Here is a 17,622-nt window from a genome sequence, read left to right as displayed (position 1 = left end):
GAAAGCAACCCACCCCAGCTGCACCCGCATTGCTCCTTCTTCCCACGGGATTAAGGACGGTGCGGTTGGCGCTAGGGGCGATTTGGGGCGGCAGCGGGTGCAGTTTCGCCGGGTAGCCCCCCGCGAACCTCCCGTTCCCCGACACGCTCGCTGGTCTCCATCCACGCTCGCGGCGATAGCGGCTCGCCTCACGGCCCGGCTGTCTATCCTCCCGAGTCCGAAGCAGATGAGCTCGCCGCTGCATCGGAGAGTGCGGTGTCTGATGCTGAGGACTCCCCTAGACTGCCGCCTTCGGGCCAGCAGGCCCAGGCTGAAGCCGACGCTCAGATGTCCGACATGCTTGCCCGGGCCGCCTTGAGCATGGGGTTGGATCGGAACCCTCCATCCTCCCCACAGCCTTCTCGGTTGGATGATTGGTTCCTGGGGGCAGCGCGCCGTTCGCGGCCTCGCATCCCCCCGGTCCCTTTCTTCCCGGAGGTGCATGATGAGCTGACGTCTACGTGGAGAGCCCCGCTCTCCGCTCGTCTAGGTGCCACCCGCTCCACTCTCTCCACCCTCGACGGCGGAGAGCGCCACGGGTACGACGCGATTCCCCAGGTTGATAGGGCAGTTGCGCACCATCTATGCCCCGGTAGCCCTACCTCCTGGCGGGGTCGCCCGTACTCCCATCCAAGCCCTGTAGGACAACATCCTCGCTAACGCGAAGGCCTACACTACGGCTGGATGCGCTGCCTCCGCCCTGCATGCAATGGCCCTCCTGCAAGTCCACCAGGCCAAAGCTCTCAGAAACATGCACGGGGTGGACCTGATCCTGATGTGCTGCAGGAACTGCGCTCAGCGACCGACCTCGCCCTGAGAGCGACAAAGGCCACAGCGCAGGCACTCGGACAGACGATGGCCACCCTAGTGGTCCAGGAACGCCATCTTTGGCTCAACCTGGTCGAGATGCGTGAGGCTGACAAAAACCGCTTCCTGGACGCACCTGACTCCCAGATTGGCCTTTTCGGTGACACCGTCGAGGACTTCGCCCAACAGTTCTCCGCGGTGAAGAAGCAGACGGAGGCCATTTCGCACATCATGCCCCGCCGCAGACCTGCCACTACGGGCCCTGCCCCGTCTGCCCGCCGAGGGCGTCCCCCTGCGAGGAAACCAGCTCCTGCTCCGCCTCAACCCGGGCCCAGCTCTCAGCCCCAGCGTCGAGCACTCCGCAGGTGGCGCACGCCCCCTGTCTCACGAACCCCCTCCAGGACCCGGAAGGCTCCCAAGCGTTCCTGAGACAGCCGACCCAGAGCCGAAGACGTTAGCTCCGGAGGTGGTAAGACCGCTCCGTCCCCCGGTGGAGGGCCGGGAGGAGAATCCTTTGTTTTTTCATTTGCCACACCCCCTGACGGGGGCTGTGGTACCCACATTCTCAATAAAAGAGCTATTTCCTTTGCCTCTGGGTCACCTGGCCCGCAAATGCCATTCTCACGGCAATGTGCTTTCAGATCATAACAGTCCCGGTACACCGGACGCGGCGATCCCGCCTTCCGCCTGCCCACGACTGTCCCCCGGCTGGCCGGTTCAGATGAGTCCAGAGGACGCCAACATCAGACCTCCTCTTCAGTCAAGAACCCGCCCCCTGCCGGGCGCGAGGAGCAAGGTAAGTGCTTTGAGTCTATTCTCAGCACCTCAGCCTCAGGCCGCAACGAAGCCGCCCGACGCTGCATTACCTGTTCCGCCCCGCTGCGAGGTCCCACCGGGTACGTCCAAAATACTCGTCCCTTTGGTGCCCCTAGCGCAGAGCTGGGAAGCGTGGCTTTCACTTCCCAACGCATCACGCTGGCTGCACCGGACCATTCGACTCGGTTACGCAATTCAGTTTGCCCGGCTCCCGCCCCTTCAGGAGCGTCCGCTTTCCGCAGTACACGGCGAGCACGCCAGTTCCCTGTGCACAGAAATTGCGACCCTCTTAGCCAAGGGCGCGGTAGAGCCCGTCCCTCCAACCGAAATGAGGAAGGGTTTCTACAGCCCTTACTTCATTGTACCCAAGAAAGGCGGCGGCTTACGACCAATCCTGGACTTGCGAGTTTTCAATCGGGCCTTGTTAAAACTCCCGTTCAAAATGCTTACGCAGAGAAATATTCTGGCTGCCGTTCAGCATCTAGATTGGTTCGCAGCGGTGGACCTGAAGGACGCGTACTTCCACGTCTCAATTTTGCCACGACACCGACCCTTCCTACGGTTCGTGTTCGACGGCCAGGCGTTTCAGTACAAAGTCCTCCCCTTCGGCCTGTCTCTGTCCCCTCGCGTCTTCACGAAAGTCGCAGAGGCGGCCCTTGCCCCGCTACGAGTAGCAGGCATCCGCATTCTCAACTACCTCGACGACTGGCTCATCCTAGCACTCTTTCGAAAGTTACTATGCACACACAGAGACCAGGTGCTCCGGCACCTCAGCCGCTTGGGGCTTCAGGTCAACTGGGAAAAGAGCAAGCTCACTCCGGTTCAGAGCATCTCTTTTCTCGGGTTGGAGTTAGACTCAGTCTCAATGACAGCACGTCTCACGAGCGAGCATGCTCAGTCGGTGCTGGACTGCCTCGCTTCCTTCAAGCCAGGCACAGTGGTCCCTCTAAAACTTTTCCAGAGGCTCCTGGGGCACATGGCGTCCTCCGCGGCGGTCGCGCCGCTGGGGTTGATGCATATGAGACCACTCCAGCACTGGCTCCAGACTCGAGTCCCGAGACAAGCATGGCACCGCTATAGATCACCACAGGATCACCCCCGCCTGCCTCAAAACACTCCGACCCTGGACAGACTTCTGCTTTTTACGGGCAGGAGTGCCCCTGCAGCAGGTGTCCCGACGCGTCCTGGTCACAACCGACGCCTCCCGGTCCGGGTGGGGTGCCGTGTGCAGCGGGCACGCAGCAGCGGGCCGTTGGAAAGGGGCCCCGCTGCGTTGGCACATCAATTGCCTGGAGTTGCTGACCGTCCTTCTTGCTCTCAGGAAGTTCCTCCCGTTAGTTCGGGACAAACATTTCCTCGTGAGATCGGACAGCACCATGGTGGTGGCGTACATAAATCGCCAAGGCGGCGTACGCTCCCGCCACATGTCACAACTCGCCCGCCGTCTCCTCCTATGGAGCCAGCAGCGACTCAAGTCGCTGCGTGCCACTCACATCCCCGGCAAGCTCAACGTCGTAGCGGACGCGCTATCACGACAACGCCTGCCCGGCGGGGAGTGGAGGCTTCACCCCCAGTCGGTCCAGCTGATTTGGGAACGGTTTGGCAAGGCCCAGGTAGACCTGTTCACCGCCCAGGAAACCTCCCACTGCCCGCTCTGGTACGCCCTAACAGAGGCTCCCCTCGGGACAGACGCGCTGGCACACAGCTGGCCCTCGGGGCTGCGCAAATACGCATTTTCCCCAGTGTGCCTTCTTGCACCGGTGCTGTGCAAGGTCAGGGAGGATGAGGAGCAAGTCACGTTGGTGGCCCCCTACTGGCCCACTCGGACTTGGTTCTCGGAACTCAGGCTCCTCGTGACAGCTCCTCCCTGGCGAATTCCCCTGAGAAAGGACCTCCTCTCTCAGGGACGGGGCACGCTCTGGCACCCGCACCCAGACCTCTGGAACCTCCACATCTGGTCCCTGGACGGGACGCGGAAGACCTAGCCGGCTTACCGGCGACCGTTGTGAATACCATCAACCAAGCCAGAGCCCCCTCTACCAGGCACCTTTACGCCCTAAAGTGGCGCTTGTTCGCAGATTGGTGTTCTTCCCGAGCCGAAGACCCACAGAGATGCACGATTAGGTCAGTGCTTCTGTTCCTACAGGAGAGGCTGGACAGGAGGCTGTCCCCGTCCACCCTCAAGGTGTATGTTGCCGCTATCGCCGCCCACCACGATCCTGTAGACGGCAAGTCTTTGGGTAAGCACGACCTGATCCTCAGGTTCCTGAGAGGCGCCCGGAGGTTGAATCCCTCCCGGCCAGGCCTAGTTCCCTCCTGGGATCTCTCGGTAGTCTTGGCAGGACTCCAGAGACCTCCCTTTGAGCCGCTCGAATCAGTTGGACTCAGGGCCCTCTCTCTTAAGACGGCCCTGCTGATCGCGCTCGCCTCCATTAAGAGGGTCGGGGACCTGCAAGCGTTCTCTGTCAGCGACACTTGCCTGGAGTTCGGTCCGGCAGATACGTCTGTGATCCTAAGACCACGACCGGGCTATGTGCCCAAGGTTCCTACCACACCATTCCGAGATCAGGTAGTGAACCTGCAAGCACTGCCCTGGGAGGAGGCAGACCCAGCCCTTTCGTTGCTGTGTCCAGTGCGTGCCCTGCGCATTTACCTGGACCGCACACAGAGCACCAGACGCTCTGAGCAGCTCTTTGTCTGCTTTGGGGGACGGCAGAAAGGGAATGCCGTCTCCAAACAGAGGCTCGCCCACTGGGTTGTCGATGCCATCACACTGGCTTATCACACTCAGGCCGTGCCCCTACCCTTACGGGTCCGAGCTCACTCAACAAGGGGTGTTGCGTCCTCGTGGGCACTGGCCAAGGGCACCTCCCTAGCAGACATCTGTAGAGCCGCGGGTTGGGCAACACCCAACACCTTCGCGAGGTTTTACAACCTCCGTGTTGAGTCGGTTGCGTCTCGTGTTTTCTCAGGTCCGAGCTCGTGGAACTCGGTAACACGTAGACCGACCGGCCGGGTGGATCGCTTGCGCCCAGCGCCCTTTTCCTGACGTCAAGGTAAAGTAGTGCGCCTTCTTCCCAGGGCGCCCCACTCCGAGTCGGGCCCCTGGTCGATTCCTCCCCAGCCCTCCGGGTCCGCGGTTCAGCGGAGGAACTCGCTGACCCAAGCCACTGCGGGTACCCTGATGGCCACCCCGTACTGGTATAGGGGCTCCACAGGTAAAATAAGAAGGCCTCCTGTTCGGACTCCCCCTGTGTGTAATTCCACGGTTCTGTCCCCTTACGAGCGGAACCCCGTGTCTCCCTTAGGCAGTTACAGCTGTAGCAACTCCCCCCTTTCAAGGCTGGATCTACCACCGCACCATACTTTCCACACGAGCCCTAAGACGGCCTTGTGACGTGTCTACCACTTTTCCTCCCCAAGAAAAAGGGCAGGTGTGGTCTCCGCAGGGTCTGGGTAAGACCCCCTTCCCTATATGCGTGTAAGGGCCCCGGCCGTGATTGCTCTATGCGAGAAACATAGAGAGAAAAGAGTCCCAGCCAGGCTGGCCCATTCCCATGTTGGCAAACATCGCCTTGTTCCCCTCCCAGGGTAACTAGAAGGACTCCGATGTTCTTATGGGGCATTGGGGAAGGGTACGTGCAGCCAGGTACAGACGATGCGTGGCACTGGATGAAATCCCTGCCCGCCTCTGTATCGGCGGTCCACGTACAAGGTTCAGCGCATGGCAAGATTGGAATGGGTCCCCTAGTGTCGCTTCTCCGACACAACGTGGAGAGAGCGACAGAAGGGGAACGTTTGGTTACGTATGTAACCTCCGTTCCCCGAGGGAGGGAATGACACGTTGTGTCTTTCCTCTGCCATGTCACTGAACTGAGCCACTGTTGTGGCCGGACCATTTCCGGCTCCTCAGAAAAATCCTGAATGAACTCCCGTATTTGCGCCGCTTAAATACCCGTATGTCCGGGGGCGGGATATGCAAATACCGACTGCCAACTCCCATTGGCCCTTTTCAATAAGATCAGAGGTGAATATCGGCGCTCAAGAGAGATCCCTAGTGTCGCTTCTCCGACACAACGTGTCGTTCCCTCCCTCGGGGAACGGAGGTTACATACGTAACCAAACGTTTTTTCAATACTGTGGCTAAATTGGTTAGGAATTAAACTTCTGTTGAACCAGATATTCCATCGCAGCATAGTAGTAATGACTTTATGAATTTCTTTACTAATAAAATTGAAATGATCAGAAACAAAATTGGAATTACATACAACAGCATGTACAGTACATAAAGAGATAGAAGCAATTGAGACAGCCTAAATAGATAGAAGAACTGTGGCAAATTCTCGAAGAAGCTTGGAACATCCTATCTGCCAACAACCAAGAAAAACTGTGTCCAGATGTACCAAGGAGAATTGGGGCTGTTTTATAGGCAAATGTGATCACACCGAATATTGATTTAGCTTTTTTATGTTTACTAGTCTTTGTATGACATTAAGTGATAAATGAAAACTATTTATGTTATTATTTTTGAAGACATCCTCACTATGCAACATTTTCCCCAAGTGCCTAAAACAGTACTGTACATTAAATCGAGATAATACATTATTACTCTGAGAGTGTAGAACACACCAAAAAATATTGGCACACTCAGCTTTTGCTTCAAAGTTTTCTTGTGCTGTGAGTTAAACACAAACCTCAAACTATTTACCGCTTTACCTCCACATATCATCCATTTACTCATTACTTAATACTCATTCTTACCCACAACTTTCTGACTCATCTTTGTCACTGAATCACTACCTCCACCCTTTTCATCATTCTCTACCTCCATACCCTTCCCTCATTCATCATGTGCTCAATACTCACATCTTTGCTATTTTCCACATCCGACTCGCTGCTGAAGTCCTCTGTGTTGAGATTCTCGAAGTCTGACTCTCCCATAGCGATTGGAACCCGTACTGTTAGGTTGGGGTTGTGTATGAAGGACATGGGCTCCTCATCAATTATGTACTTTCCTACGCTACTGCCAATGCCATTACCGTTCTTGTGGTAGTTCAGGTCACATCTGATGTCCACTCCAGTGTGGTTACCCATGATGTTGAGTTTCTTTTCATACATGTCATCAAGAGGTTTGTCTTCATCTTTCAGAGACTTCTTCTTCAGGACGTGGGCCACCAGGAGCGGTACATTAATTTTCAGCCAAGCGATACCCTTCTTAATACGAATCACTGAGATCTGCAGGTTGTTCATCTCACCATCATCATCTGTGGCTGCCAGATTATCAGCACTGAAAGAGCTGAGCAGCAAGGCCAAGAACAGGTTCAGCACCTGATCAAGAGAAATGTCACTGCTTTAGCTTAATATTAATATCGATTTACAATAATGGGCCCTGTCCTTGTGGTCTCATGGTCTTGGCTTGTGAATGTCTGTGAAGTCCACAAGACCGTAAGGTGTCCCATTTGTCCTTTCAGGGTTCAAGACCTCAAGATATCCCCCTCCCTGTACTCTTTTGCAAAGCCTGCTCTGAAGCAGACTTCACAGTCCAAGCCACATTACATCACCAAAGTAGGGCTGGGCGATACATCGAATATCCATGATATATTGAAAATTATTTTGATAAAGATGTAAAATTCAACAATATCATGAATATCGCGATGATTTTAACAAGCCTTTTATTTGGCCATTAAGTGCAACAGTAGACTGATTTCATGATCCTTCAGAGCTGTATAATTAATCAAAATAACATCAAAATGGAGATATGATCATATGTGTTTATTTAACTGCCAAAGGCTGCTTCAGGATGGACCGGGACATGCTGATCTGTGCATGCATGTGGGCGGCAGGGGCTTGTGTTTTTAGAGCAGTTTACCTGCATTGTGAAGTACTGCAGGTTCAAGCATTCACACAATTCCAAAATATTAGTGACCTCTATTATGTTATTATACAAATCTACAAACGTGGAACAGTAAAGGAGAGTTTGGCAGCGGTTCACAAGATGTGAAACTCATAACTGTCAAACAAACATTGCCCTTATTTTTTCATTATAAAAGCTCCTGGTGAAGGTGAAATTAATACAACTGTATACAGTGTCAAAATAAAAACCACAGTTTAGGGTGAAGTAAATAGGATAGAAATATTTAAATTTACCTTTAACAAATCTTATTCTGAAAATAATAATATTTAATTATTATAATACAATAATAAACTTGACTGGGCTCCACAGTAATAATTTAGTATTATGCAATATTCATCTGATTTCCAAAAAAGTCGCTTTTGCACACTTTGTTCATTCACAAAAAAGTGTTTTAGTACAAATATACGAAGGTAAATAAGATTTTTATTAAGTTTCCATATATGATTGTGTGTTAAATATAAGTATAAATGTGCAAATCAATGAAAATTACAACATTTTCTCTCCCTTGAGTTAATTTATTGAAAAACTGTGGGAAACATGCCTTCATTTTTAAATAGATATTTATCTAATTCCTTTGAAATATTAATTCTACATGGCTACAATGGCTGTTTAGAAGAAATGATGGTTCCTCTGATTTAAATAAAATGACTATTTACTATGCTTTTTCAGAACAAAAACATAATTATCGAGATATATTTTGAATATCGTCAATTTGCTGAAAAATATTGAGATATAAATTCTGAAGCCATATCGCCCAGCACTACAACAAAGTGTAGACTTGGAGGAGCACCGCAAGGGCTGAGGGTGGCAAATATTTTTTTTTTAAATGGAAATAAAATATTGTAAAAAGCTGGAAGAAACAACCACAAAATAGGATGAAGAACTACAACTGGGGAAAACAAATTGCCAGAGAAGATAATTAAAAATAAATAAATAAAGGATTGCTGGTACCAGCATGTGTTGTGTTTTGGTTGCTGGTCCCTAGCTGGTGTGCTGGTGTTACAACGGGGCTCTTTAAGAGCCTAACCAACCGATTTTTTTTTGGTCAACAAGCAACACAAGAAAACTATTCCACTCAACCAGCATGAGCACCAGCAACACTTATCAACATAAACCAGCCTGGACCAGCATGGGAAAAGGAATTTTAAAACTCACCACCAAGTTTCCAATGACCATCACCATCATGAAGACAATAAGACACATTGATTGTCCAGCAACCTCCATACAATCCCACATTGTCTCAATCCATTCTCCGCACAGCACCCGGAAAACAATGAGGAAGGAGTGAAAAAAGTCGTTCATGTGCCAGCGGGGCAGCTCGCAGCTCTCAGCGATCTTACACACACAGTCTTTATAGCTCTTCCCAAACAGCTGCATGCCCACAACGGCAAAGATGAAGACGATGATGGCCAGCACCAGGGTCAGGTTCCCCAAAGCTCCTACTGAGTTACCGATGATCTTTATTAGCATGTTCAGAGTGGGCCATGATTTAGCTAGCTTAAACACCCTCAGCTGTATGAAAGAGAAGAACAGAAGTATACAATATTGTACATACCTGTACAGTACACCGACACACATAAAGAAGGAATGGTCAGTCAAAACGCACCAATCTGAAGGATCTGAGCACAGATAGCCCCTCTACATCAGCCAGCCCCAGCTCCACCAAACTCAGGCTAACAATGAAGCTATCAAAGATATTCCAGCCCTCTTGGAAGTAATAGTATGGATCCATGGCTACCAGCTTTGCAAACATTTCAGCTGTAAAGATCCCTGTGAACACCTGAAGTACAAAGACAGAAGAAAAGCAATATCATTAGGAGGTTTGATGTGAGGATTGTCCTTCATGACATTTGTCATTTGTCATACTTAAACAATAGATCTGATTTTCAATTATTTGGTTTGAATGGCATCAAAGGAGAGTAACTTAGCATTATAGAACATGTACGTATATATACAGAATAGCATGGGTGCTCAATACGTAAATCGATCAGTCGATTTAACAGGTCAAAAGGGAAAGGGATATAAACTACACAAATAACGATAATCTTAAAGATCATGTTTTATTTCCTTATTTCGTCTTCACCACACATGGATTTCCAAAACGCAGTACAGCAGGGGAAGACTCATTCATATTTTGAGCAATACCTGATTGAATAGCCTAAGGTTTATGGGTAAGGTTAGATTTAGATTTCTTTTGACCAATCAGGTATCACTTTCCTCATGAATATAAAAGTACCCATCCCCTTGTCATCCAACATTTTGGAAATTCTGAGACTTATGTCTCTGCAGAACAAACATTGTTTTTTCCCAATCAGTTTTCAAACCATTGAGATTCCCTACTTTCATTGGATAGTTTAGAAACGCCCTTCCTGGTTTGGAAATGCCCACTGATTAATACATTGAGCTTCCCCGCTATCATTGGATAGTTTAGAAATGACCAACCCAGTTTGAAAATGCCCAATGTTCCACAGAGAACAAAACTTGGAAATTCACAAAAGGTAAATTAAAAGTTTCTAAAAGGTAACAAGAGCACTGTCTGACTGTCAAATGCCTTTTTTCTCTGTGCATGCTGTGTGTTTGTGTGTGTGCACGCGCACTCATGGTAATGCGGATAACGTGCCAGTGTGACTGTGTGATGGTACACTGTAAAATGCTTTACAGTGTACCGTGTCTTAGCATGACGTATTAATTAAAACACAGTCAGTTATGTCTAAAGTAAACGTACAAGCGTGATTTACCTGCCCGTAATAATATTAGACTTTAATATCAATCAAACAACATTAACAATTTATTGCTCTTGGCTGGATAACTTTAGTAGCTTTAAAAATATTATTATTATCATGCAGTGAAAACCTGTGATTTATTAAGTTTTATGGTAAATTATAATTGCGTATATTTGAACATATATTTGAATATATAGATACTGCTGTTTGAAAATGTAAGCACTGTTTTCATACATTATTACTGTTGTTTCCTTGTTCTGAAGTATTATTTCAGAAATTAGGTACACATGTATCGATTACTGAAATTTTGGTATCGTGCGGTATCGTATAGAAGTGTGAGCACCCCTGCAGTAGATTATAGCATTTTTGGGCATTATGGAACTTAGACAGCCAATTCTTTCAGTTGCATCTGGATCTCCAATGTCTAATGCTTATTTATTACATTAATTATATAAGTATTACGAACATCACAAGTACATTATGTACATTAGGAACAACTACTTTGGTCTTTTTGACAACAGACAAGAAAAAAAATATTCTTACCAGATTTCCCACATAAAGCACCTCTTCAAAGTGTGGTGTCATTGGATAATGCTCCATTGCCATGAATACCGTGTTCAGCACAATACATATTGTGATGGCCAGGTCTACAAATGGATCCATCACTATCAAGTTCACAATCTCTTTTATTTTTATCCAGAGTGGACAACACTCCCATATTAAGAACGTGTTGGCAAACTTATACCAACATGGCGGACATTTTCTCTGAGAATCCTCCAGTTCTGTAATGATGAAGAAAAAAGGAAAAAATGTTGAGGCTGATATTTTAAAGAGATAGTTCCCTCAAAAATGTTCACCCATTATTTACTCACCTCACGTCATTTCAAATTAATATGCTGTTATTTATTTTTTATTTAGTTCTTAATTTCTATACTTTTTATAAAAATCTTCACCTATATCTTTTCCATACAATGACACATTAATGTGACCTATCAAATGAAACTGTCAAATCAAATATAGGTCTGACATCATGAGGTTTGGTTACATGACAGGTGAGAACGTTTGGCATCCAACCTGCAGCATAGGGTGCCATATTTGATTTGAGAGCTGTGGCAGACAGGGAAGATTATCAGTGAATAACAATTTAAATGTTGGTCAGTTCATCACACAAAGCAATCAAATAGTTTCAGAAGACTTGGAATTTAGCCACCTGTCTTATAGACAACTTTTCTTTTGTTTTAAAAGGTCTTTCTTAATTGCTCCAATAGAAATGAATTGGTCTTTTGAAACATATGTATATAATCCTGATAACGCAATTATGGTGAAGACTCAAGTCATATGAGTAACCTTATAAAAGCGGATTTATTCCAAATGGAGAGAGAGTCCCCTCATGAGAGCAGCCATGTTAGGATCAGATGACCAGCCGAATGCAACTCACTTAATCTCAGTTACCACCCTGTTATTGGACACTTTCACCCACTAATTAAATTAATCATGGCTGACTGTGAATAGCATCAACAGTAGCATCTTTAACTGAAAACAATTGCGACTGAATGATGCTGCATCCATGCCACAATGTGTCACTGTAAGTCCAAGATGGCATGAACAAAAAAGGTAATGAGTGCATTAAGTACTTTTTGTCCTTTTGTCACTTTAAACTTTTGTATGGATAAGTAAAGATACCAATAATTTAAGTGTATCAAAGTGAAGATAAAACAAATAACAGGACACAGGTATAACAGGATGGTGAATGAATCATTTTTGGGTGAACTATTTCTTTAAATTTGAAAATATTTCTGTAATATGTGTATAGCAGTGATGAGTAGCGAGAGATACAGGGTGACAGATATTACACTATACCTTCCACCAGTGTGTTGGTGACAACAGTCATCGCACTGTTAGCTCGTTCTTTCCGGCTAAAGGAAGTATTCAGCTGGTCTACTGACACCATAAGAGAACCTGAGTGTTTTCTCTTACCCCCCACCTCTGTGGTCTAAGGAGAGAAAAAGAACAGTTAGAGGGGAGAGGGGGGGGGGGACATGGAAACTCATGCCAACATATATGCACATGCTTACAAGTACATAAGCACAAAATGTCACCTACACCTCAAACTCAACCTTAATATATTTGACATATAGTTTTACTAGAACACAGTTTGATTCTGCCAAGACAACAGAATATGGATCTGCGATAACTAATTCCCTTACCAACATCCAACAGTAAGTACAGAAACAAGGCAATAGGTGTGCCTTGGAAAAGCAGGATGTGCGAGAAACTGAAGCACAGTTAAGTGATATTTCAGCCCTGTTATGTTATAATTAATTAGCGTAGGCCTATTTTAAAATATGTTTTAAATTAATACTACTTATGTCAATGGAGTAGGTTGGCCTGTTAAAGGTGCACTCTGTAATATTTTGAAGTATGTCAAAGTATTGTTTACACTGACACCTAATGGTCTGGATACTGCATCTTTCAAACACAATAGTTTTAAGTTTCCAATGCCATTGTAGAAATTCACTATACACAGTAAGCCAGGATTAATTTAACACATGAATGAAAGTGTCCAATAACAGGGCAGATACTGAGAGTAAGCGAGAAGTATTCAGCTGGCCATGTGATATTAACGTGGCTGCCCCCATTAGGGCCCCCTGCTCCATGTAGAATATAAGCTATATGAGCTTTTATAAGGTTACTGTTATGATTGGAGTCTTCAAATGGACATGATTTTATACTTATGTTTCAAAATTACAATTAATTTCTTTAGAAGTAAAACATTTTAAATTAGGGGGGAAAACAACTGAATACACCTTTAATATATCCAATAATATAACATAATATATACACTTAATGTTGGATGAGAAATTAATGTGTGATGCATTGTGGAACAGAAGAACTGCAGTAAGAAGACTCAAAATATGAATTGAATTTTTTTTACATTTAGGGAGCACAGGGACGTTTGATTTATGCATGAATGCAAATATGAAAATAAGAAAATAATGTTACATTAATCATTGAGCCAATAAGAATAAAGGATAACGTCTAGGTTACTATTGTAACCTCCATTCCCTGATGAGGGAACGAGACATTGTATCGAAGAAGCAACACTAGGGGTCTCACTTGAGAGCCTTGCGCATCTCTGAACTTGAGAAAAGGTCAATGAGAAATTGGCAGACATAATTTGATGTCCCGCCCCCGGACATACGGGTATAAAGGGAGGGAAATGCATCTGTCCATTCGGGTTTTTGCCCTGAGGAGCCGAGAATGAGGTTTGGCCATAACAGCTACATTAGTAACCTAGACGTTCCCCGTCTGTCGTTCACTTCGACATTGTGTTGAAGAAGCGACACTAGGGGTCCATATTCAATCACGCCATGCGCTGAACTGTGTACGTGAGCTGCTGACGCAGGTGCGGGCAGGCAGTTGCGTGCCAAAGCGACAGGCAGCGTCAGATTGCACGTACCTTTCCCGAACACCCCATAAAATCGTCCTAAACATTTTAGGTTCCCGGAACCCCGAAGGCGGGAACAAGGTGACATACCAAGCATGGGAGCAGGCCGCGCCAGCCACACCTTTTCTCTCTCTATGTTTCTCGCATAGAGTCAAAGTGGCTGGGGCCATCTTAACGCTATCACACATATCGGTGAAGGTGTTCCTTTCCAACTCCTATTCTTTCAGGGGGAAAAGACCCCTCGTGGAGACCACCACCTGCCCAGGCTAGGGGGAGGTAAAGAGTGGCAAAATATGTCACATGGGTTTTCAGGCCACATGTGGGAATGGCGCAGTGGTAGATCCTACCTGCTGCGAGGGAGGAGTTGCTACAACATGGCGACCGGGGGGCAGCGGGGACACTAAGGGGACGATCGTTTTTGACTTACCTGGTGAGGCTTCGCAGCGGGGTGGTGCAGGCAATATGGCGTCGGGAGGCAGAAGCGCGTCCCGAGGCACTGGTGCTGAGAGAAGACTCAAAGCACTTACCTACCTCCGCACACCTGGCAGGGGGCGGGTTAATAACTGAGAAGGAGATCCCGTGTAGGCCTGCCAGGACTGTTGAGGTGTGGCACCGGGTTGCCGTGAGAATGGCATTTGTGGGCCAAGGTGACCCAGAGAAAGAGGACATTGCTCTTTTATTGAGAATGTGGGTACCGCAGCCCAAAGGGGGTCCGGCAAAGAAAACAAACTGAACAGAAGATTCTCCTCCCGGCCATCCACCATGGGACGGAGTAACATCTCGTTCCCTGGGTCGTCTCAGGAATGCATGGGAGCCTTCCGGGTCCTCGAGGACGTTCGGGAGACGGGGGGCATTCGCTTCCTGTGGGGCGCTTGACGCTGGGGCTGAGAGCTGGGCCCAGGTTGAGGCGGAGTTGTGCATTTTCTGGAAACCACAGGAGGACACCCTCCGCTAGTGGCGCGGTGAGGCATGATGTGAGAGATGGCCTCTGTCTGTGTCTTCACCGCTGAGAACTGCTAGGTGAAGTCCTCGACGGTATCGCCAAAGAGACCGAACTGGGAGACAGGGGCATTGAGGAAGCGTGCCTTGTCCACGTCCCGCATCTGGACCAGGTTCAGCCAGAGGTGTCGTTCATGAACCACGAGGATGGCCATCGCCTGCCCAAGTGTCCGCGCTGTGACCTCCATGGCCCTGAGGGTGAGGTTGGTCGCTGAGCGCATATCCTGCAACACGTCGGGGTCAGGAATACCCAAGTGCAGATCTTGGAGTGCCTTGGCCTGGTGAACTTGCAGGAGGGCATGCAGGGCGGAGGCAGCCTTTCCAGCGACACTGTAGGCTTTGGAGGTCATTGACGACATCATCCTACAGGCCTGCCCAAGTGTCCGCGCTGTGACCTCCATGGCCCTGAGGGTGAGGTTGGTCGCTGAGCGCATATCCTGCAACACGTCGGGGTCAGGAATACCCAAGTGCAGATCTTGGAGTGCCTTGGCCTGGTGAACTTGCAGGAGGGCATGCAGGGCGGAGGCAGCCTTTCCAGCGACACTGTAGGCTTTGGAGGTCATTGACGACATCATCCTACAGGCCTTGGAGGTGGAGGCGTTCTCGGGACACAGGTGGATAGCAACTGCTCATCAGCTCATCATGCACTGGGAAGAAAGGAACCGGGGGGGGCATGGTTGTGAGCGGCGCCCAGACCCGAGGAACCAGTCATCTAGCCGTGGAGGCTGTGGAGAGGACGGAGGGTTCCAGTCCAACCCCACGCTGACGGCGGCCCGGGCAGAGGTCAACGAGTGTGTCGGGTGGTTAGTGGGGATCTACCTGGCGAAACCGAGCCCGCTGCCATCCCCAAACCAGCCGGGTCATCCTCAATCCCGTGGGAAGAAGGAGGGATGCGGGGGGCTCGAGTGGCGTTCCTTTTTAGGAAGGAAAGCCGCGACCACAACATTGCCATGGTAAGGTTCTCACAGTGAGATCACGATCCATCCTCATATGCTGCCTCGGTGTGATCGCTGCCCAGACACATGAGGCAGCGTCTGTGACCATCAGGAGTGGAGAAAACTCAACCGCATCAAGGAACTATACAGGGGCAGAAGGGCATCATTATAAAGACGCGTCCTGAAAAGGACGGTCAACGCCACTGTGTATTGCTCTTTTAGAGAAAATAAACTTTTAGGAAAATAATCTCTTCAGGGGCAAAGCTGCACTATTGTGCAGAGAAGGAGAAAGAGCTGATATGTGCTGTAGATCCAAAAGCATACGCTCTTGTGGAGATGAGCGAACAGTCAGTGAATACAGCTTGCTGATCACACAACCGCTTGGCTCTGAAGGTCAAATCTGAATGGACAGACGCATTTCCTTCCCTTTATACCCATATGTCCGGGGCGGGACATTCCAATTCTGTCTGACAATTTCTCATTGGCATTTTCTCAAGTTCAGAAATGTGCGAGGCTCTCAAGAGAGACCCCTAGTGTCGCTTCTTCGATACATTGTCGAAGTGAGCGACAGACGGGGAACCATGTTTGACAATACAAGCCAACAAACAGAGGGTATATGCTGATTATCTGTAATACATTTGCTTGCGTATCATCTTACAGGAACATTTATCCAACTAAACAAATTGAACTTTGCCTAAATAGGCCGATAAAGGCTCATCATTAAATCAAGCGTTGTCACTGTATTAACAACTTAATAGCATATAACACATTATGAACAAATCATCACGTAAAAGGAGCGTTACAGTAACCTACCTTTCCAAGTGTATTCCCCAAGTATTCTATAATATGCATGTATTGTAATTGAGAAGAACAGCAACTAACTTATTTTGCTAGTGTGGACACAAAGTTACCAATGCTATTCTAGAAATATACTATTTGCAGTTATGTATAATGATGAAGAAAGCCAAACTTAGTATAGCACATCGAGTATTATAGTAGTCATTACAATCGATTATTAAAATCCATCAACGATGTGTGAAATGATTATCATATGAATAATCATTTGACACATCGTTGTATCCATATTATCATATGGATACGTTTTACACTTTTACATTTTCTCACAATTTGGAATGTCCAATTCCCAAATTTCTCTAAGTCCTCATGGTGGCGTAGTAACTCGCCTCAATCTGGGTGACGGAGGACGAATCTCAGCTGCTTCAGCGTCTGAGACCACCAATCCATGCATCGTATCACGTGGCTTGTTGAGCGCATTACCACAGAGACATAGCACGTGTGGAGGTCTACACCATCCACCACGACATCTATGCACAACTCACCACGCGCACCACTGAGAGCGAACCACATTATAGTGATCACGAGGAATTTACCCTGTGTGACGAGTCACAAGTTCGAATCCAAGGCGTGCAGATTCCAGCCCGGTCTCCTAAGCAGGCCCGGACTGCCCATTGGGAGCACCGGGACAATTCCCGCTGGCCTGGCGACTAAGTTGGCCTGCTGCCAGCCAGCGTTTCTTTATTTATTTTTTTTTTTTATTAATTATTATTATTTTATATTACTACCATTACCAATGATAATTTTTGAATTCGTCATTCAATAAAATTATTATTAATATTAATAACAATAAAAAAATTAAATCATGAATCTGTTAGTCTTGACTGGCAAGGCTACGATTCGACTTTATGCCTTAAATGGTTAAACAGAAAATGCGAGCAGCACCCGTCTAACGTTACATTCGTGGAGAAATCAAAACAAATGAGTGCACACAGAAAACTCACAGAAGCAATGTACTGAGGTAAAAATTCTAATTGTTGTTTTTTTTTATTTATAACATATGATTTAGTTTAACATAACACAACTAAGGGAGCTGTTTTGCTGAATATTATCACGATTGAAAATGTTACATTGAATTTATTGTTC

At 47.6% G+C, this 17,622-nt stretch overlaps 1 protein-coding gene across 1 annotated transcript in view; it reads right to left on the bottom strand.

Annotated features, from left to right (window-relative positions):
- The window catches only part of LOC127646445 (sodium channel protein type 8 subunit alpha-like), a 106,916-nt gene that overhangs the window by 33,144 nt on the left and 56,150 nt on the right, over positions 1-17,622 (bottom strand). The window contains exons 13-19 of the mRNA XM_052130108.1: positions 15,576-15,583; positions 12,160-12,292; positions 10,843-11,081; positions 9,183-9,356; positions 8,732-9,088; positions 6,529-6,990; positions 6,428-6,433 (exon numbers count right to left, since the gene is read on the bottom strand). Of these exons, the coding sequence (XP_051986068.1) occupies positions 6,428-6,433; positions 6,529-6,990; positions 8,732-9,088; positions 9,183-9,356; positions 10,843-11,081; positions 12,160-12,292; positions 15,576-15,583 (1,379 nt within the window). The remainder of the gene's footprint in view (positions 1-6,427; positions 6,434-6,528; positions 6,991-8,731; positions 9,089-9,182; positions 9,357-10,842; positions 11,082-12,159; positions 12,293-15,575; positions 15,584-17,622) is intronic.

This window comes from Xyrauchen texanus, chromosome 7 (assembly GCF_025860055.1).
Source record: "Xyrauchen texanus isolate HMW12.3.18 chromosome 7, RBS_HiC_50CHRs, whole genome shotgun sequence".
NCBI lineage: Eukaryota > Metazoa > Chordata > Actinopteri > Cypriniformes > Catostomidae > Xyrauchen > Xyrauchen texanus.
The sequence above is the reverse complement of the archived record's forward strand: the minus strand, read 5'-3'. Positions and strand labels throughout refer to the sequence as shown.